The sequence below is a fragment of the Lonchura striata genome, chromosome 1 (genome assembly GCF_046129695.1).
Source record: "Lonchura striata isolate bLonStr1 chromosome 1, bLonStr1.mat, whole genome shotgun sequence".
Lineage (NCBI taxonomy): Eukaryota > Metazoa > Chordata > Aves > Passeriformes > Estrildidae > Lonchura > Lonchura striata.
The window spans coordinates 152,453,406-152,476,436 of NC_134603.1; the positions used below are offsets into that span (position 1 = coordinate 152,453,406).

The 23,031-nt window shown below is 42.5% G+C and overlaps 1 protein-coding gene across 2 annotated transcripts in view; it reads right to left on the reverse strand.

Moving 5' to 3' along the window:
• The window catches only part of OXSR1 (oxidative stress responsive kinase 1), an 87,326-nt gene that overhangs the window by 62,386 nt on the left and 1,909 nt on the right, over positions 1-23,031 (reverse strand). Inside the window, exon 2 of one of the 2 annotated variants that reach the window (XM_021555329.3) lies at positions 5,707-5,819. The exons of the other annotated variant lie outside the window; for it this stretch is intronic. Coding sequence (XP_021411004.1) covers positions 5,707-5,819 — 113 coding nt within the window. The remainder of the gene's footprint in view (positions 1-5,706; positions 5,820-23,031) is intronic. 2 annotated transcript variants of the gene reach the window in all.

Sequence of the window (23,031 nt, forward strand, 5' to 3'; positions counted from 1 at the left end):
GGGTTTATTTGCCCAGTGACACACAATTGAAGTTTGAATTAATAGGAACAGGTAAGGCTGTGTTTTAGCTACCAGCTCAAGTTTCTTAATGGTATTTTCTTTTTACACCACCTTTTACTCTGTGTTTACCTGTTCCTGAGGCTTGCTTCAGAGGCACTTGCTCTCAAATACCAGGATAAAAATTATGCTTTATTTAGTTTTACTTCCTACATGTTGACATGAACTCCAGAGATACAGCACAGCAGCGGAGTGCTTTCATGTGGCTACCTGCAACTTCAGAGGAGTCCAGAGAGCTGCCAGCATGGCTGTTTGAAGAGAATCACAACCATAAGAGAAGTGGGGAGGGAAAGCATGGCTGGGACAGAAATCAAAGCAGATCAGATGTGATCACCCCTTGAAAACACCAATGCTTCAACTATGGCTGGCAAAGATGTTATACCATGAGATTTCAGCTGAGAGATAAGGCATTAAAGCTGGTCTTCATCCTTTTAAAGCAGGATTTAGAGTTCCAGTCCTACAGGCAGCCATTACAATTCACATTCTGCTCCAAATGAAATTTTAAGTTTAGCTAAAAGCTTGTAAAACTGACAATAATAATCCATTTGCCTTTTGAGGTGGCAGCACAACTAAAAATAAAAAACAAACTCAAATATGTTCTTCTATCAAAATTAACTCGAGAGACATTTTTTAAGAAGGTGGGGGAAAAGCACAAAATCAGATTCTGATTCAACTCTCACTCCTTGGATTATCCAGTTCAACTCCTTGCGTTAAGTTGCTACAAGAGCTAAACTGGCATGAGTAAAGGGGGGTTAGATTTGCCCTAGAACAACAGTGGAAAAGAAACAATTCTGAAAGGGATAAACACAGTTCATCCATTAAGTAATCTTCAGTGACGGGAACAAAATAGTCCCATGGCAAGTCATTCAGCAGTTGTCCATTTCAATGGCTACTCTTCAGCCTCATTCAATGGTCAGTCCCTCTTTCAAAGTTTTCAGCATTAGTGAAAATGTACTGAAGGAAACAGGTGCTTCTAAACTGTTGTGGTGCAGCAATTCCTACACGGCCATTTTTTATTGGTTTCAGCCAAAAAGAAAATGTGTGACTGCCTCCACTCACAGATACAAGCCAGCTTTACCCACATCCCCAGCTAACCTATCATTGATCCTTATAGTTGTTCAGATCAATACCCAGTGCTTACAGCTCAACAATGCTTTCAATGTGCTTAGTGCCCACAGACAGCTGCAAACTCTCTGAATTTCTTTACATGCACCATCTCATGCTTGTCCAGTCCAAGACATTGGATGTTCAGGATCTCACTCACTATTAAGTCTGATGTTCACAGAACAGCAATCTGCTGCTTTGTCCCAACAACCTTATAGTCTGGTTAAACTACTTGTAGGAAGTGCTCCATCAGATCAAAGGCAGTTCAATATCCTGTCCAAGTCTTCAAAAGAAGGTGTAAAAACTCTATAAAAAGCAGTTACACAATTATCTGCCCAGAGGGCAGACTTCTGACTAAGCCTGGGCAGTTAACACTTGGCTTATGATTTAAACCAGGGGAGTTCATAATCCTTTTTTTAAATCCTATCTAATTTAACCTTCTCAACTATAGGTTGATTTATTTAATCTCACACAATGTTTGATCTCCATGCTATTGGCAGCAAGTTCCCTGGGTTATTTCCATGAAATTCTAAAGGACATTTCTGTTTAACTGCAGTTCAGCTTGTTCCCTCAGCCTCCTTAACTGCCCTCTGGCCATAGCACTGAAAGAGTAGTACATTCACCTCTTGTGTGCAACCTGTCAGGCCCAGGGCAATCTGTCTCTGGAGTAGGAAGAATTTGGAATCTTTCTAAGAACAGCAACACCACATCTCCCATGCTCTTTCCTGAGCATGTCTCCTGTTGAATCATCTTAGGGAATAAACAGACAGCACTTCCCCCTAGCTGGGAAAGCCCAATGTGAAATATCCCATAGCTAATGTTTCCCTCTCTGCTGTTCAACATTCCTGGAAACTGCTAAGCTGACAACCCACGTCATCTGCTACTCATGGAGAAAGTCTCCATCTGGATGAAAGAAAACTCAGCTTTAATTGCATGAAAATGAAGTAGAGTTTGTAGAACAGAGGGGGATTTAAGGCCTTTTAGATCTGTAATTCTTTAAAACAAGAAAACACTTTTACAAGAAAAAAGGCTGGAAGCATGGCTATTTTGAGGCAGATGTTCACCACTGTTTCAAGGCTTAGCAGAAGTAGGAAAGCAACCAGCATCCCCCAATGGAAAAGAGTCAGAGCAAAACACAGCTCTGAATGGTGTGCAGCTGTGAAATACAGCACATGAGCAAGCAGACTGTTTGCAAACCCACACCGGTGTGGTTGTTAATTACTGTGGGTTGCAAGACAAATAAGAAGTGGAACTTCAGCAATAAATCAAAAAGTCCAAGAGCATTTGTAGACAACACTGTATTTGACCACCTCTCCCAGCACTCCACTCCCAGTCACACCCCTGAGCAAGAACCTCTCCCTACAAGGTAAATTGTACTTCTCTGTCAGCTGACTCCCAAAGGCAGCCTAGGAATGGTCTGTGAGTACTCAAAAATGTACAGGAAAAAAGATGAAAATGAAGCATGGAAATAAATTCCTGACAAACATCACCTAATTCAGTAGCTGGGTTAGAAAGAGGCACATCTCTGAACACTATTACTCCTGCTGTCTACTTTCTTTACAGCAATTAGCACTTCAGCTGAAGAGCTGAATGTCCTTGACTTGGCCTGCTCATGATTCAACAAAGCTGGCCCTTCCTGCATTTTCCATAGCCCACAGCAGCAATAAATACATTTAGTGCATTAACCTAGAATGTCATACAATATATGCAAAGTGTGCAGTTTATTCCTGACCACCCACACGGCTCAAATGTATATTGAGATAAAAGGATCAAGATCAATACCTTTAATGAGCCAAGTCATAGCACTTACTCTAAGCACAGCATCTCCAAAGCAAGGATGTGATCCCAGACTTCCTGGCCTCTGGACACCTGCTAGGCTTAAACGAAGCTCAAGGCCACTCATCCATCCAGCTGGTGATAGAGCCACTTACTCTGCATTTCCCACTCCAAATTAATCTTTCTCTTCTCCTCCATCCCAAGAACTACAAGTGCAAACCACAAAGCAGCACATACATTGAAGAGGTATACAAGAACCAAATAATCTTTTTAAGAATGGCAGTATGGTTTGCTGGTCTCCCCACCCCCTCCCAAGCAACATGAGACTGCTCTACCCTCATGGCCATGCAGCTTCTGGGAATAAGGAAGCTTGCTTCAACAGAGAAATCTACAAGTGTGAGGCACTGCAGAAAAATAATTATAAATTAATTTAAGCACAATTTTCCATTTGCTATGACACTGCCCAATGAGTGGGCAGTGCTGTAACCCAAGAGCACCCTCCTGACCCCAGGCAGGAAACCAGAGCTCACCAAAAGCTGACTGCTGTGCCCAAATGCCTTAAGTGCAATAGGAGCCCCAGTCTGTGATTTTAACTGCACTGGAGGAGAGGAGAAAGCAAGGCAGGGGCATAACACACCCCAGTGTGAACTAATCATATTTGTCTTTTTATATGTTTCTTAAAACAACTGTAACCTACAAAAATCTCAACCACCTACAGTTAACTTTTTTTTTTTTTTTTTTTTTTGTGGGGAAGGTGCAATCCTGCAATACAAAGCAATTGCTCAGAAAAGTTAAACTAATTGGGAAAACTGTCATGAAGGGAGACTACAAGACTGTAAAACTTGAGAATATTTAACTTAGGATAGAAGCAGATATGGAAACAAGATAAAAATAAGTGAAGCACACAGAGTTGGGAAATCAGGAACTTCCTTTCTTTTGGGTCTTGCACTGAGCAACAACACTGGTGATCCAACAGACGGAGAAATTCAGAACAAACCAAGGAAAACACTTTTTCACACAACACAGCTACCTCAGCAACCCCTGATCCTGGAAGCTGCCACAGCTCAGAACCATCTTCATGCCCTTCAACCCCTCCATGCCTTTTAAATTCAAGAACACTTACAACTGCATACTCAAGCCCAGAGAAGGACCCACACCAGATTGGTCACAAAACTGGAAGCTCTGGAGAGCTGACAACAGCAATACATTGCGGGCCCACCCATAACAGGAAAAGTCATTGTGAGGAACAGGTCAGCCAGAGACCTAAATATGCAATTAGAAGTACTTATCTAAAATTACACATCAAGTCTCTGCAGTGTCCCTTTCTGAACCTAATGTTTTTAGTCAGAAATGGCAATTTCTCAAAGAATCAGTCTCAATTACGACATCTTGATAATGCAATCAGGAATACCACTGAGGCAGGGTAGTATGGGCAAGTCACACAAAAGGCTTGAAAAGGATACCCAGGGTTGGCACAAGGTCAAAAAGACCAACTGTGAGAAGAGATCTTGAACTCCTACATTAACACGAGCCATAAGAGGATTTGAACACAGGCCATCTTGAGTCCTACATGCAATCCTCCACAGGACCACTGGCAGCCTGAATGGGGCCTTTCCTCTTAACCAGGGCTGATTTGCAGATACCCATAATGACAAAAAATACCGTTAGATACTTGATGGGAACTGGAACTGTGGTTCAGGTGATTTGCTGAAGATTGTACAAATGTAGAGGTAGCAGGACTCCCAGGTTCTGTTTCTGTTCTACCATCTAATTGCAAGCACCAAAACAAGTGCCTGAGGTAAACTACAGAAGTTGTTGAGGGGGGACAGAAAGACCAAGGCAGGATTATAAAAATCCTAGAGAGGTGTTTCAGAAGAAAAGATGGTACCAAGCCTCATCTCCATAATGCAAATATTTACTGTGGAAAATTTTGCTCCAAAGAGCTTTCTCATTCTAGTGGAGATGCCTCAATGTTCACAGGAATGTCTGTGTCTGCCTGGCTTAAATTCAGGGACCTTCCAGATGTGAGGTGAATGAGACAACAACTGCACTGCAGAGGCACTAGCTCACACACAGAGAAGAAAACCAAGCCCATCAACACAGGAGCCAGATAAGAAAAGGGAAATTTCAGTTACCACAGCTACTGCAAAATTCTGTATTTCTTTGAGACAACCTTGGGAAAAGAGGCACAGAACAGCAGAAAATTACAGTGCTGCAGCTCCAAAGGACTCTGTCTCCTGTCCTGAACTCAGAATTACGGGGTTTCCATATGGCAGCCTGAAATATGTCAGTGATCCCTTTAGCTGGCATCAGTACCAGAAAGAGATTAGGAACAACAGCTAATTCACTCAGTTTTTCTCTTTACAGGTGAATGGAAAAAACTGCAAAGAACTGCAGGAAAGGAAAAGAAAGCAAAGCCATTCCCTTAAATTTTAAATGTTCTGAAAGCATGTAGCTCTGAATCCCCCTCAAACTTCAGAGCTCTTGTGGATACAGCAGAGCTTCACACTTGCACATTAACTCAGTTCAAAACAAAGGGATTATACAAAGTGCTGAGCTCTAAACAAGCAGTCTGAAGTTTTGCAACAGTTGATCTTTTTAACATTTTAAGTTCCATGCGCCATAGCCAGGACTACTGAGCTGCCTCTAATGAAGTCAGTCGAGTTCCCTCACCTTCACCCTACCTCAAGAAAGGTTTTAAGATGCTTGGCAAATAGATATCTCAGAAATCACTGAAATACAACTTCCCAGACAATTCTGATTGCATACCAGGAGTTCATCCATGCTCGTCTGACACTTCTCAAGATTGATCCGTTTAATCGCCACCTTCTCCTTCTTCGGAGCGCAGAAGGCTGCCTGGACCACCGCAGTCGCTCCGCTCCCTGGGGGAAAAGAGAGAGTTACCAACACCTTACAGACTTCAGCAGGGAGGGAGGGAGGCCAGACAGCAAAATTCCCAGTGCCTGATAGCTCAGACAGCAGAGCCAGGTAAAAACCCAGCAAAAGCGCTCCAGGCACTCCCCACTGTGCTCTCCACGGGCTGGCTCAGCCATCACATCCAAGTGTTGGGCAAACTGAAGGAAAACAAGTGGATCTTTATGATCCCTTCAAGGGATCATTACAGCTCTGCAGACCAAAAACTCTCCAGACTCCAGCTTCCTTATAAAAGAGTGATTCTACTAATGTACTTTAAAAAGATATGTCACTGAGGTCACACAGACTTTTAGGCTGATGTGTTCACCCAAAGTGTCAAAACTACCAACACTAATGAGATTTTTCAAATATTTTTATGCACTAACTGCTGTTCTCATCTCTCCTCATTTTATGCAAAGACACGAGGTAAGTTTCATTCAAGCAGGTTCAGCTCCAGCTCTTACACTGCCTCATTTCTGGGTTGAAAACCACAGCCCCAGAATATTTAAATTCCAATAGGGAAAAAATACCATGTTTTAACATACTGTTTTTCAAACTGCTACAAGTAGGGAGTTCTGGATTTAAAGTACCCAGGACCATCATATCCTCTGACATGCAAGGGAGTTTGCAATAGTGAGACTTAAAATCTATTTGATGTTAAGTTCATTTTTGTTGGCTTCCAGAAGCTATTGCAACATTTACATCTCATCAATAGGACACCTTGTTGTTTTACTTTCTACCTCTATCATGGTTCCCCACATTTACACACTTCACTGGAAAGGAGTAAATCCACAGTAGTAGGATATGTGGAAAATAGTTCAAGTGTTCCTATTGCGAATACCTAAAATGCTAATAACAATAAAGATAAATGAAAACAGCTATTCTGTATTTTGGTGTAACACACCTATTTTAGCAGATTCTTCTATTTTTAACACTATAAAAACTACTTCCAGATTCTGCAACTCAGGTAAAGCACATTTTTGCAAGCTTTGTGATTTTTTTCTAGTACATTCACATGAACAGGGGGCAAAAACTTTCATTTTCAAACAAAGGGTACTCAAGCTTCCTACAATCAAGAGTCTTCTCACCAAGTTCCAGGTAAGGGAAAGAGCTTGAAACACAACCCTGAAAGACAGGAAAACTGTTCTATTCTGAGTCACACTGAAATAAATTGAAAAGCCCTGAACTGTGGGACTCTGCTCCTCTAATCTTCAACCAGCACCTGCTACAGTGGGAACTACAGGACTTTGACTTCACTTTATATGGCATGGCCAGTGCACCCTGGACATCAGCTTGCCAGGACTCCCTGTACTCAGGAGTTTACATTTTAATGGCAGAAGGCATAAGTGTGCAGAACACAGAATGCTAATGCTGCTAAAGCTTTATTATTTCCCAAAGCAAATGGGTTTTTAAGAAGGTCAAGACTTAGGCCACTTATTACTTGCACATATTGTTTTTCAGAGACTATTCATAGCACAAGGCAAAACAAAGTTATTAGGAAAAGGACAGCAATAACAGCAAGACTATTTTAAAAGGGCTTTGAAAACAAAGTTTGAGTGCTGTAAGCAGGTTCTAGAGCAAATAACAGATGATGGAAAGGTCTATGCAGATATTTAATAGAAAGTGCTCAGAAAGAGCAAGGAGGGGAGTTTTGACAGAATTTGGTTAGACTGCCAGGAACATGGCTGAAATACACAATGTTAAGCACAGGACAAACACCCCAAAAGCAAACCTCCATATGCACTCCCAGTAGTCACTCTGCCCAGCAGGTGCAGGAATCCAGCATGGAAGCAGCAGTCCCAGCATAAACGAATTCCCACTCACTGGGAATCCTGGGTGGCCCTGACCTACTCCTCTTCACCCAGTATCTGCTTCTCTTGGTTTGTTTCTGCTGCTTCTTTGATGAGGGGAAAAATGTAAGAACACAAGGGCTCAAGACAAAGAGAGCAGCACACACAGAAGTGGTGACAAAAGGCAGAAGTGAGTTTGCACTTCCTAGCACTGCTGGTCTCCCTACAGCAATAGCCTTTTGGAAGTCAGAACAAAAAACAAACACTGTATCAGTTCTTTGGAAAGGGTTAGATCCCAGAAGAAATGTTGCTACTGACATATTCAAAGAGCCAGTATTACCATTTCTTTCTTTGGATGTCTTAGTGCATAGTAATAGAGGCTGAAAACACAAGCCAGACGCTGGAAGAATATATGACTGCACCTCAGAGGATTGTCTTGTCACACAATCCTTTTCACTCTCCAGTTGATTTCTCAGTGTGTATTTATACCTCTAAAGCTACCTGTCCTCATAAGCACAGGTATCTATGTTCAAAGACTCTTCCTGGATATCTCAGACACTCAGTAGTGTCAGCATATGCCTGCTTCCCCCTACATGACATCCCAGGATTTCCATGCCAGTTAAACCCAGTTTGTGTAAGCACAACTGGCAGAAGTGCTTCTTACAATCCAGATGCAACATCATTACTGTGAACCAAGTCCTACACAAGATGAAGTCCAGGGCTTTAAAGAAGTCACCACACAAAGAATAGCTTTGTGTTTTATTCTTTTAGGATGTTCCTACCAGAAACAATAGATGCAGCCTAATTAAAAGCAGGACCACTCATGCTACAGCTCCTTTCCAGTCCTCGAGTCTGCAGGATCAATGCTCACTAGGACTTCAGGGTAAAAACTGCTTTTCACTAAGTGCTGGACAATGCCCCGGCCTACAGGGACCCGATCTGTGATGAGTGTATGGCATTATTTGAACAGTAATGAAATCCCAAACTAAATCCTTCTGGGCACATGGCAGGCAATCATCTGAACTCGAGACTCCTCCCATTTAATTCCCTGCTGCTCCTACTTTTCTGGCAGCTCTCTTTAGTTCGATCACCACCTGCTCTCCCCACTCCCCCCTCTCCCGCTAATTCGTCATTTCTTTCAGCTCCTCTGTAGCACTAATTATAGAGAAACAATGAAATCTCAAAAGCGTATCAAGCGAGGATTAAGCCAAGCTGCAGCACGATGTGCCACAAGCAAGCTGCTCTTTGGTGGCAGCAGCAGCGTGCCATGCTTCTGGGACCAAACAAAGACTGGTTTCCATGCTTCTTTGGAGAGTTCAGAAAACATGGCAATGTGGGCACTTTAGGCTTTGCAGCCACAGACGTTGTTTATTAAATGCCAGGGTGGCAAGAGAAAGGAGAGAAACTGCAGCAAGGATGCTGAACACATTGCTAAGTGAAACCAAGCATAGAGAGAGATGACACCAACAGAGAGAAAAAGAAAAAGCTCATTGAGGAAGTTATGTAAAGTTTGGGAGCAGGTAACAAATATGTGGGCAACAGCAAGAAGAGAAGAGATTTCCTGGGCTGCTATGAACAACCTTCAATGAGGAAAAACCCCAAGGGCAGTTTGTGCCAGGGTAGCACAACTTGGACAAACCAATTCTCCCAGCAGTCACAGATCTGCTGCAATCAGAGCCCACTGAAGTCCCGATGACATGGGCAGCACAGGGTTAATGCTCCTGTGCTGGGCTCCTGCTCACTCCCCACCTCAAGACACTCTGATCAAGGTCAGTGCTGAAGCTCTTCCCACTGCCTCTCTCAAGATCAGCTTTCGGAGAAAATTTACTCCCTGGTTAATCTCTTCCAACATAAGGGCTTAGCAAAACAATGAAAACCAGGCACAGCCAAATGCTTGCTGCTTTATTCCTGAAAAGCAGGAGATCATTTTGTTGAAGGATGATGGGGAGGAAGGAGACCTTCCTATTGCGTATTAGGATCTGCTTAATGCCCCCTGCTTTTGCCTCTGTAAGGCTCTCAGATATAGTTCCAACTCTTAGGATAGCAGCTGCAAAATTCCTACATAAGAGGGTCATGACCTACTTTAGAAAACACCGCCTTAAGAGGAAAACATACCCTTTCTAACCCCTGCTTCTTTCATGTTTCTACGATTAAATGGCTCTTTCTGAAATAAAACCAACCTCTGAAAGGATTAAAATAACCCAAATAAAAAAGTCCCCAAGCACTCAGTTACTGAAGCCTGATTTTCCAGGTTATCTCCTCTGGATCCCTGGATCCGTGGTCCCTGTACCTTCAGCATCCCCAGCTCCAGCCAGAAACTTCTTAAGTTGAGACAAACTCCCCATGAAAGCCCAGCATCAGCTTTCAAAGGAGGCTGGATACCTTCTATGGTTCCACAATTTACATGAAGCTTCTTTTTTTTAAATAAAGACAAACCTGCTGAGATCTCAGCTGAAGTTAATGGAAACCAATTATTTCAAGGCTAATTGGAAGAGTGGATAGCAGCAGACTGACCAGAGGACACAGCATGTACCTACACACTTTGTCTCCAATTTAACTGAATCTCTGCAGCCACATAAGGCCACTGCAGCTCTCCCAGTAACACTGGGATGAATTGCACCGATGCCTCTTCCCAGGCAAATGCAATGGAGGCCAGAGATCCTCTTGGCAGAGAGATCTGCTTAAGCAATGAACAGTCATGCCAAAGGGTCACAAGACAAGCATCAAATCCTGGCTCCAGGATAGTATTCTCCTACCACATGCAATAGCACTTTGGAGTAGTTACATGGAAGGAAGACTCACAAAACAGTGTTGTCCAAGCTTTACCTGTATTTCAGACACCCTCAGAGATGTGAAAGCTTCCCTTCAATGTAACTTATGTCCCCTGTTGATTGTAACAGCTTTGTGAGAAACTGTTCCATAACAGTCTTGGGGAATCAGTCCTTATCCTACTGCAGTATCAAATCCCCTCTGTAGAGGAAATATTCTTTCCCAGGGTCAAATGAACTTTATGAACCATTTAAGTTTGAAGGTACCTCTAGTCCACCCTCCTGCTGAAAGCAGGATCAAATCCCAGCTTTGATCAGATTCCTCAGCATTGAATACAGTCTAGCTTGGATTTTCTTTAACAAGAGATATTTCTACAATCTTTTTGGCCATTTCTGTGTTTGACCCCCCACATGGTAAACTTTTCCCCTTGCTAACTAATCAGATCTCCCAGTTTTTCTCCCAACCCTGGCCTTTCACCATGCACCTCTGTACAATTCAGCTTCATCTCCTCTAGAACTTCCCACTAGATAGCTGAAGACCGCAACAGCTCTTCTAAGGCTGGGGAAATCCAGCTCTCCACACCTGCCCCGTAAGTCACATTCCCAAGTCTCTTTCAGCATGGGGCAATGCTCAGTCGAACACCTCCGCACAGCCCTGCCCAGCGCTTCCACCCTCCCTGCACACACACGACCTCTCTATTTTTAAGCGAGATCTGGAATCCATCCTCCACTATCTGGAGTGCGGTGCCAGAAAGCCGCTCGTGACGCAGGCTCTGTTTATAATTGTGCCCCTGGGTTTTCCTCTTATGAACAATGCACTCAAAACACTTCCCTGCAAGGCTGCTCTGGACCAAGCAACAATTTTCAAGTTCCAGGTACCCCAAAGCCCAGGAAACCTTTAATGCTTTACAACCCTGGCTTGGTATTCATGTCTCTGCAGGCTCACTCCATCTCTGGATGCTTCAACTCTTTGACAGCCTTATGCCAAAGAGTTGTGGGAGCCCTGCTCTGATTACTCATTCCAAGGACAATACAGCAATAAAACAAGAAGCTATAAGACTGGGAATAGAACTTCTTATGTGTTGTTACAGAGCACAGGGCAAATACACATCTAATTAAATACTGGATTGCAAATTCAGACCCATCTTGTATTGTTTGGTCCATTTCATGTGAAGACAGAATGATGCCTCTATTTTCTGCTCCTCATTTGAGGCTTCTGGTGAGAAGAGTCTTCTTGCAAAGAATGAACTGCTTCTAAAAACAAGCTAGCAAAAAAAAAAAAGCCTACTCTCGAATTTCCAGCCAACTCAGCATGGGGTGGGAATACTCCTTTCCCCAAGCAGGACTTGGTAACAAGAGTCCATTGGATGTCAAAGTCTTGCTGGCACAAGCCCCACGATTCAGGAAGAGTGAAGTAATGCAATGTTAATGGTCTTTGAATATGTTTTTCAAGCCCTCTCCCCACTACACACCAACTTCTCACTACAAAATGGAAGATATCATCTACAATAACAGTTACAGATGGCATTAATAAAACCAAAGGGAATTCATAACAGGACTTGGACATACTCCTAGTATTGCCACAAAAGTCTGCTTACCTGTGGAGAGGAAAAAGCTTTCACAGCAAAGTATCATCTACTCAGCACGGGACTGCAGGAAGAGTGTTAACAATTCTAGAAGTTGAGTTAAAGCCCTATTCAGCAGGAGGATCACTTGGGTGCTTCTAGCACTGGTTAGAGTGAGCTCAAACAGCAAGCTGGCTCTGAGTACTGCTGTTAGAGACACTGGGAACAGCAGCAAAACCAGTAAGGAAGAATTCAGCTGGCTTTGCTCTGTGCCTAGTTGGGAGGCCTGTGATAAACTGAAACAGCAGCAGAGCAATAATCCATGGAGAAGACACAAAAAAGTTACAAAAGACAGAAATGAGCACAGCTCCCCTCCAACAGCAACGTGGGAGTACAGACATGCTCCTACCACCAGGAAGCTCACAGACCTGCACCAACACAACCACACTTACTCCCAAACACCTCTCCACGATTAATTCCCAATACAACTTGACTGTGAATAGTACTGCCTAATTGAGAGAAGAACCAGGGCTTTACATTTCTTTACAAGCTGAAGGATGACACATCCACAGCACAAGCACCTATTTAGAACACTGGCAGAGGTAGTAAGAGGCCAGGTTTAACCTGGTGCACCTTCTCTCAACTCTCTCAACTCAAGTTATGCTGTGTTTGATCAACAGCAGAGATGGAAAATGCTGTGTAGAGAAGAGGGAGAGAAACACTTGCTAATACAGTGCAGGGAAGAAATAAATCAGAGAAGCATAAGCAAAGGCAGAAAGTGAAAGCCCATTTAACTGGAAAGTTGTGAGGGAGCCAAATTTAAAGCCAATATGGGGGGGTAGAGGAAAACCAGCGATCCCCATGGACTACATATCACAGCACAAGCATACACTACATGTGAAGATGCCTGCACTACGTGCATGCTACAATCCTGTAGGCAGCTTAAGAGCTGAACTCTCACATTTACAAGGCAGTGGCTACCCTCGTATTTCTGATGAAAAGGCTTTAGGAACAACAGCTCAACCCTGATTAAAAGAAATAATTTTAAAACGTTGCATTTCCACGTGGTCAATGTCAAAATGTCGCCCTGCCCTTCAGCCCAGCCTAACTCACATCACTGAATGCAGCAGGTTCATTCAGGCTCACCTTGAGCACAGCCCAGCACTGGGAACACTCAGCTGGGTTCAAGCCAAAAGTGGCTGCAGGTACAGTGAGACACAGAGCATGTGCTGGACAACACCCTGAGAAAGGACAAGGATGGGGAGGTAAGAAGTCCAGGAATTAAGACTTAAATACAAGTGGCTTCCATTTCACACCAGCGCATCTAATGACTACAATCTAGACCTTTTACTGAAGAATTGGAAGGAGAAATAGGAAAAAGCAGTTTTCACTCCTGAATTCCTGTTTGTTTCATTTAAATTTCAGGTGTATCTCTTTGCAATGCTCTCTGATCATTTATTGGAGTACATCCAGAGCTCAAGTAGTTTGAGATTCTGTGCAAGTTGTGAGGCCAAAGATTTCAAACAGTACTCACCATACAAGGGATTTCTGTTATTAAGACACCATTATGTGTCTTTCTCAAAACCTGAGAGTCTTTGCTCAATTTATGTCAGCACCTGCAGTGTCAACAGACAACTGATATTCCAGCCTTAATCAAGCATGCTCAAAGAATTTCAGAGAATAAGGAGAAGCATATTCTGAAAGTCTGCTGTCCAATTAGAAATAGAGCCAAAACATTTGAATAGCACAAAAACTTGCTGACAGTGAGTTATTCAACATCTTGACAAGAGCTCTCACAGCTGAGAATACCACTGAAAACCACACAGAATGTCCAGAGCTCAGAGGTTTCTGCCCATGTAAGAAGATGTATTTCTCAAGATTCCTAGTGCTCCATGTACAGTGGAGAAGGATGATAAGCCAGCAAAGATCACACAGTGCTGCCAGCACTTGTTAAAACATGTTTCCCCTCCAGTGGTCCATCAATACAGAAACGCTCGATGCTGCAGACTTGTTGCCCAAGTCTTTAATTCATGTCTCAGACTCAGAGGAAGGAATATAAACCCAAATCAAATTACTTGTAAGAAGTGCAGTATTATTTTCATAGCCATCAGCAACTGATGGGCAATACCCCAAGCTAGGTACATCTCCCTATGGCCCCACTGAACTCTAAATTATAAATAAATAAATAACATTGATTTCTAAGCTGTAGAGGTTAGCTACTGTAATCTAAATGTCTCAATACCAAGGTTTCTGCAGAAAGGAATGGGAGTCTCATGGAAATTTTCAACCCACCCCATACAGCATTGTTCTCTCAAAAATCTTTCAGTATCTCTTAGGCCCTGAACACAGAAAAATGTCATCTGTTTTCCACCTTCGGCAAACATTCAGGTTGAGAAACCTCATAGACTAAGCAGGGAAGTGACAGGCTTGGAGAGAAAATGGTCAGCCTGTCAATATAAAACAGGCTAGGACTGGAATAGAGGGAGAGGAATAGTGCTGGCCATGCAAAGCATGTCAGCAAGATACGTGACAAAGTTGTCACTGGTCACTTTGCTGTTTGATTTCATCTGCAGTCACCAGTCCACACACATGCAGCCAAGGTGAGCTTTCCACTGCCTCTCTATGACAAAGAGCTGCAGCCCCTCAGCATCAGACTCCACACCAGAGCACGATAAGCAAGGAAAACAAGTCCAGACAAAAAGCAACTGGCCACAGAAGGTATCAGCAGAGAGAAAGATTGCCAGAGTGGAGCATCAGCCTATCTGACATTCGTGCAAAATTTCCACTGCAAACACCAAAGCACAAAAGAGAGGGTGGCAGAGGGTGCTGCACTTGGCTGTATGCCTAACTCCCTGCAACCCTCAGGCTATCCCAAGTAAGTCCAGACTAGCAGACATTCCCATCATGCCTTCAATAAAACACCCTCCAGCTGTCCAAGGTAGCCAGGTGATTTGGGGAACACCTCGGAGACCATTTTCCCCAGGGCAGTAACTACAGTAAGCTCCAAGGGCCAGTTACACAAGTCCTGCGTGACCTGCCACATTTACTTAAGATGCTATTAGCATGCCTAAATTAGATTTTTAGTTTGAAACCAATTATATTTATTTGATTTTGTGCCAATATCTCTGGCTAATTTAAAGTGCACTGCAGCTATGCAGTGTTAATTCTACACGATGGAAAGCAGGCTCAAACATCTCATTTCCAAACACAGCAACTTTAGTGGAGAAAGTTCATCTTTCCCTTTTAATCACTGTCAGTTGCCTTTATGGTATATGCAGCAATGTAAATATCATGCTAGCTGTCATCAGGTATTACCAAGTCTCAAAACACAGCACTGGTACAGTAGCCAAGCCAGTGTTCTCCTTTCTTCCCTCCCAATTTTTATCTCTGAACTCTGTCTCAAATGTAATTGTCAGCTGTAGAGGATATTTTATTTGGCCAGGTTTCCACTTCACAGAACAATCTGTCTGCTTACAGTGCAGATGTTTGATAGTACCATGGTTATTTTAGGTAAATAAGCTTTTAAGTATCAGATATATCCTCTCTCAAAGGCTATTATCCTCTCTTTTCAGCAAATATCTTGATCTAGTAAAGATTTTTCTGCGTCTATTAGTCCATTCAGCACAAAAGATTAGCCCACTTGTTAAAAATTACATTCTTTAACCAAGAGTATCAAGAACCATCCTGAGCATTAGGATCTAGACAAATAACTGAGCTGAGGTTGCCAGTTCATCAGGCCTCTCAGCTGTTGAAATAAGATTTGCATTGGGGAATCGTTCAACAGGAAACCTGTTCATGCTCAAGATGCTTTTTCCAGTGAAGTACAGTTTGCTGCAAGTCAATACGAAAGTATTTATTAGCTGTTAATACCAAGCTATTTATTAGACAGCAATTGGCATCCTCAATGACTATTTTTACTTCAGTGCAAGCTGGAACTTATGGCTTCACCTTTCAACTTGTTTGCTGCTCCTGGGGGGACCTTATTGCCCTCTACAACTCCCTGAAAGGAGGCTGTAGCAAGGTGGGAGTCAGTCTCTTCTCCCAGGTAACAAGTGACAGGATGAGAGGAAATAGCCTCAAGTTGCACCATGGGAGGTTCATATCAGATATTAGGAAAACCACCTTCATTGAAAGGGCAGTCAGGCGTTGGAACAGGCTGCCCAGCAAAGTGGTGGAATCACCGTGCCTGGAAGTGCTCAAAAAACACTGGATGCAGTACCTGGGGACAGGGTTTAGCAGTGACCACAGTGGTGCAGGGTAATTGACTGGAGTTGATGATCTAAAAGGTTTTCTCCAATTTTAATGATCCCATGACTCTAAGATTTTATGACTACTTCACATGGTGAGAGACAGAAATGGTCACAAAAAAGTGGCCTAAAAAGTAAAGACATAACACATCAAGTTTCCAAAGAACTCCATTTCCATTGGTAGAGCTTGAGGAATCACAAACTGGAGGCATTTGTATCAACACCTTTAAGGCTTGCAGACAGCACAAACAGCAAGATTCAGCTTCCCTGCACCTTCATAGGGAATTGTCCTTGCAGCCTGAACATAAAGCAAGTAGTGTAAGAAAACCACCAAGCCTCAGCCACATGCTATGAAAGACAAGGCATCGTTACTTCCCACTGTGGTGGGGAATCCATTAAGCAGCTGCTCCATCCAGCAATGACAGGGTCTCAGGGAGGTTTGAGTGTTTAATAGAACGTGTGTCAGTAATTCCCCCATGTGCCATTTCCAGCACAAGCATTCATTAATTTGCTATAGTGATTATACAATTTGGCATCAGCCAGAGCAGGGGACTGAACTCCACGACCCAGGGAGTATTCACTAGCTGTGCCTCAGCAAAGTAAGTGACAGGAGCTTTCTGTTTTTTTTCTGAAAATTGACATCATTAAATCCATCTCTGTAGATTTTGCAGCAAAGCTACTCTACAACAAGAAGCATTGTCTTTAATTGACAAATTTTCAAGACAGCAAGATAACCTAATACTATGTTGCCTGCCTGAAGCTGGAGACAGCCTGAAATTCCCAACTGCAGTTTCAGCTGCCCCACTTACCTCAACAGGTATCAGCTCAGAGCACAGCCAAGCTGATAATTTTGTTAAGAAAAATATTCTGTAAGTGCTCTCATCCCACAGCCATTATTGTGCTCTCTCACTTTTCAAACACCATCGTTTTCCAATACCTTCTGCACTGTTTTCAAGGCTTCCTTTTCAGAAAAGCTGGAATGAACCCCAGAACTTAAGGAAATGGACTTAAAATCCCCTGAAGACTGAAAATGAACAAGAGCTCAGAGAGAATCAAAATTGAAAATGCACAACCTGTCCAACAGTAACTATGGAGCTTTCATCCAATATTTAGTAAGCCAGCAGCTTTACAAAACATGTTGAACTGCCCCAAGTTCAATCTCACACCCTGCCACAAGTACCTCAAGACAATTCCACATTCACAAATAGTTTTTTTCAGACATTTTCCTACCCAACAGCAACCTCCCCTGTAATAAACTGTAAAATTTGACAATTAGCTCTGCTCTAAGACAAAAGTCAACTTCAATTCTTCCACATAACAAGGCAGCAGAGGATACCACTGGACAAGCCATGTGCTCAGTCAGATCTCACCAGAAGCAAGGTGGGTACTCAAGGTCAAATTTTCACTCTGCAGTTTTAACTTAATTCAACTCTGTGGATGGATGAAATGGGAACAGCACCTTCCCACACAGTTTTATTAATAGCAAGGTGCTAGCAATAAGAGTAAAGTTTGTCCTTAAATTACCATTCATGACTATAAAACAGTAAAACTCTGGCAAAACCCAAGGAGGGTTTACTACAGTAAAAGATGATCACTGAACTATTTCAATTCACACTATTTCTTAACAGCTGCTTGTACCTTTTCTTTCCAGAATGAATTTACATAGTCTCATTTCCTGCCTAAAGGAAATATCCATTGGGAGAATGCTATAAAGTCAGTCTAGCATGGAACAGTGAAATGAAAGAAAACACTAATTTTTTCTCTCCCTGCCCAAAACTCTCAAGACAAGGCAGTTGGAGCAGAAAATTGAAATCTGGCAAAAAATTAAAACCTCATTCAGATAAACTTTTTTGTATTCCCTCACAAATGCATTTTAATTTGACTGAGTTATCAGACTTTGAAGGTGTCATTTCACAAGCATGCAGTACAAGCTGTATAAAACTGTAAGGGATGGGAGGTGAAAAGAAGATTTGCCTAATATGGTAATTTGGTGAGAAAGCGAACCAGTGCTCTGAATTTACACTATGGTTTGTTCACAGATGGATCTTGAAGCCTTTAAGGGTGGAAGAGAATAACCCCCTGCAGACTGACCAGTGTGTAGAACCAAGGCGGTCTCAGAAATCCTGGCAAGGTACATTAGGCTCCAGTTTGATGGAGGTTGATACATAACCAAATATTTTTTTCCAGGATGGAATTTGTCTTAATTACAAGAAAATTCACATTAAACAAGAATTCTGTGTGCAGGTGCACACCAGGAAATAACCTGGGAAATAAGAACCAGGTTTAAGAACCTCGGGGAGTGGCGAGAGAAAGGACTTGGGAAAAAAACCTTTGCTGGTTGTTGCAGCTGTTGAGCAGTTGTGAAAAGAAGTACTGGATTTTTCATTTGTGCATTTGTATCACAACAAATCTTCACCTGCTTTTACAGTGTAACAGGACCACCTAATACAGTTAAAACCAAGAAATATGCAGGCTGTGATGATTAACATGAAAACCCCACTCATGAGAGTGTTTCAAGGCAAACACCATGCTCACACAAGTTAAGGGATGAAACTTAGGGCTGACAGAACCCCACATTAAGGTCAATCTCTCAATTTATGTTCATACACATGAGGGACATGAGAAATTCTCACTCAGCACCATGAACCCAGTCAGGCACTTGTATCCCTGCTGCCATTCAGCTGTAGTTACACCATTTGCTAAAGTCATCTTGTCTCACTCAAGCCAGACAAGCTGGATTTTGCCCTTAGTCTGGCTCCCTTCATTAGTATATGCATTGTTTTGCCTACCAGAGGTACCCCATCTCTTCTCACACACCAGGAGCTATGACCTTCTGATTCAGGGCCTGGACTGCCTGTCAGCCAGGGACCTAACCCTGTCTCCAAGACTTTCCCGTGTGGCTGCCAGGAAGAGACGGAGTTCCACGTGTTTTTTAGAAATGTCAAGGCTGAACTCCCTTAGGTGAAGTCACAGGAAACTGCAGAAACTTTGAGAGCCAAGTCCTTCATATCTGCATCTTAGTTGTTTGATTCTAAAGGCAACGCAGGATAATAGGCTGAACTTGTCTGGAAAGCCCCAGCATCCTGATATTTCAAAGATTTTGCAATGCCAAATTCCACTGCTCCAACAGCTATTCTTCTACACCCACAAAGCCCTCAAGTCTGTCTCTTCCTATTAAGAAAGTTTAATAACACCAAGTTTACAAGCACTCCATTAGCATGTCCACAGCTAAATTTATTGCTTCAGGGATTTACGATGGATATTGTCCATTTTTGGGGAAATCTTCCACGAAAATTTGACCAAGACACAGTTTGTTGCAATGCACTAATACAATTAGCAATAAGTGTTATTGCCATCATTTTAAAGAGCTCCATTTTTTATTAAAAGATTACATCTCTACACTCTGGCTTAGTGGGCAAGCTGCTAACACTCAAAGAAAAAAGATGCTGCCAAGTTTAAAAAGACAAATGTTCTGGGATTCTCTTCAAGATTTCATCAGCTGCAGAAGCAAGAAGCCTCCTAGGCATGCATTTGTCAGGCAGCATGTATACCCCTCAGGTGTGCTCAGGAGCACAGCACAGCCACACTCCCCAGAACTAGCCACGATATTTGCATTGAACTGAAACTATTTAAATGGATTCTTGAGAAATTGAAGTGTTAAACATTAATCAGTCCAGGTACCTAACAGTACTGGATGCAACTGCCACATAGAAACCAACCCCAGGAAAGTGTGAACTCTTCCACATTAAACACCCTGCATGCTGTTTTTTTTTTTTTTCCTTAATACCCTGGAGTAGCTGAAAGCAGCAGGATCTGTCTGCTTTCCCCTCCAACCAGCAGGCAAGGCTAACAACCATATATCTTCCCAGCCAGCCTCCATCATTGCTTAGCTTTGTAAGCCCTCGTTTTGCTGCCTTCCCATCAGAACACAGACAACAGAGGCACTAAAAAAAGGCACGTGCACAACCAAACACCTTTTGCTTTCACTTCCCCAGAGGTGAAAAGTGACTTAGCTCAGCTCTAATTCTAGCAGGGCAATGGTATCAAAGGTCTTAAAGAAATTAGATGTTCCAAGTATCCAGAGGAAAGGTAGCTTGGATGCAGGAGCAGCTTGGCTATTCTGTTGCACTCAGGATCACACAAAATATATTTGTGCAGCAGAGAAACCGGTATTGAGCATCTCCCACTTCAATTCTCAAGCAGAACAAGTACTATGAATGACCACTCATTTTTTAACTTATCTACAATTGCCCAAAGTTAATTTAATGTAAGTTTTAACATAATATAAAACAACTAAGGCTTTTCCACCAACTTCATGTGGAAAAAATGAGCACACAAAGGAAGTCTTCAAATGAATTAACCAGCCTGAGTACTGGGAATACAGTATAGGAATCAATTTTGCTCAGCAAAGCTGGGGGGGAGGAGTGGGAATCCATGAGGAAATGCTAAAACAAAACATATGGCACCAAGACTGAATCCTAAACACTTCATTTAGAGCTCAGGCAGTTCTATTTTGTACAGTGTAACATTTTTCTTGAATGGATTTTAAATATCAGGCGTGTGAAACTGGCTGCAGCCAGCACACAGGCACCACAGCTAGCAATGAACACCATGCTCCAAAAAAACCCCAACCCCTAAAGTTATCATTGGACAAGAGCCTCCCATTCCAGCCTGGTTTTTACATCCTAAGACCCCAATTGCTCCTGCTCAGCACCTCCAGGATGCTCCTTTTTAACAGCCATGATTTCTCAGCACAAGTCTCCTACACAAGCACCAGACAGATTACCATGGACATCTTGATAAAATTTGGGAGAGCAGATACCTTAATTCTAAGAAGTTCCTCTCTACCCAAAAAAAAAGTTCTCCCACACAGGGCTGGGATAAACACAGACAGAAATGTAGTTTTCAGCCCCAAAAGACCAACATGATCACATGCAAAACCCAACTCCAAAGCCACTTGAGCCACAGTCATTAAAAAAACTAATCATTCCTAAAATGGTGACTTCAATTTTCAATTTAGCCTTGATTTCTGATGGGATAAGAAACTCCCACCACATCTGTTCATGCAGCCTGCACTGTCCTCATCGCTGCAAAGGAATCTGTCAGGGGAGAGAGGGCACAGGAACAGAGCCTGGGAGCACTCCCACCACTAATTTATCTCCTGTTTCTGGCATGGGCTGTTTGTAGCAAAGGGGATGCTCCTAAATCAAACAGCCACAGTCAGCACAGCTCTAATCTTTCCAAAAAAGTAGCAAAATGAGAATGACCCAGTTCCAAGCAACTTTATTCCTGCTACCAGCATTTCCAAGAGGAATTATGAGATCCAGGGAAACCTGAATGTGTGAGTATCTGATCAGCACAAGCAGCATGAGGTCGAATTTTTTTCAGGCTTCAAAAAGAAGACTGCAGTAATTTATATGCAATCCATGCTCAGAAGATCAACCACCTTCAGAACCACAGCACAGACTATATTCTGCTTTTTAGATAAAAATTGCAGCATCTCCAAAGGCCCTATTCACCTGCAGAACTCTTGCTACTCTGGGGGTACAATTCACTGAAATGCTTTTTAAATTGCTTCTTCTACCCCACCTGCATTTCATCCTTTTTTAAAAATGAAATCAGGTTCTCATCTGATCGAAGTTCCTTGATTCAGTGTACCAAAAGTTATTTAAGCCTAAGGAGGCTACTCAGCAGTTATTAATATTAACCAAGCATAATCAACATGGATTTTAATCCACACCTTTATAATGGCATGAGTCATCCCCAGTGCTGAATAATCCTTTTTTATTTATATATAGTATTAGCCAGAATCAGGGGAGCACTTTTACAGTAGAAGTTCTCTTTGCAGATCGGAAACTTGCTTTTTCTATTCCTGCACTTGAGTGGTATGGAACCATCCACATCCAATAAAAGCCAGACATGGCTATTTTCAAGCAAAAACAAATTCAAGTACAAGTACAAATTAAAGAACTGGACTACAAACAGATTTCCATTATTCCAAAAAACAGCTGAGTTGCTAATCTCAAAATTTACTGTAAATTTTAAGACTAATGTTTTGGTTTGGTTTTTTTTATTTCATCAGGAAGCAAGTTAAATCCTTTAAAACCACTGGTACAAGGTTCATCTCTTTCCACACCAGAACGTCTCTTAGTTCCGTGCTGAAGAACCTTTACAGCTCTTCAGTTATAAAGAGAGCTCAAAAAAAAAAAAAAAACCCAACCAAAAAACCCTTGAGGTTTACAGGAGACATGAAGCAGGAGGCAAGGCAGTCCAGCTCAGTTAACACAGTGACATTTTGTCCCACAAATCATATACGTGCTAGGAAACTTGCGTCACATCTCCATCCAGGCCGCTGGCAGACACACCAGTGTTTGAAAAGAGTAAAGGGGGGGCAGGGGACAGGAAAGTTAAAAAGAGAAACCATATGTTTGCAATATACACATCTCAGTGTACACTCCATCACGTGCCAAAATGCCAACACAACCTTTCAGTGAGCAGGCGACATCCAGAAACTCAGTCTGCAGAGGGACAGGGAAAAGATAAGTAATTAAACACTTTTTCCAGATTTCTTCCCAAGACCTGTCAGTTAACATGAGACAACACATCTCTGTGTGTCTCCCAGTACTCCGAGGCTGTGGGATGTGTGTCTCCAGCAGCAAGTTCTCCCAAGAGCAGAAGTGTATTTACATTCCCTTTTGTTCCATCCCTCCCTGCTCCCCAGCTACAAAGAGGCATTCACTCCTATCCTTGATTACTCAAGTCCAAATCCTTGCTTTTGCCATCAAAACACACCCCTTTGCAGGCTCTCAAA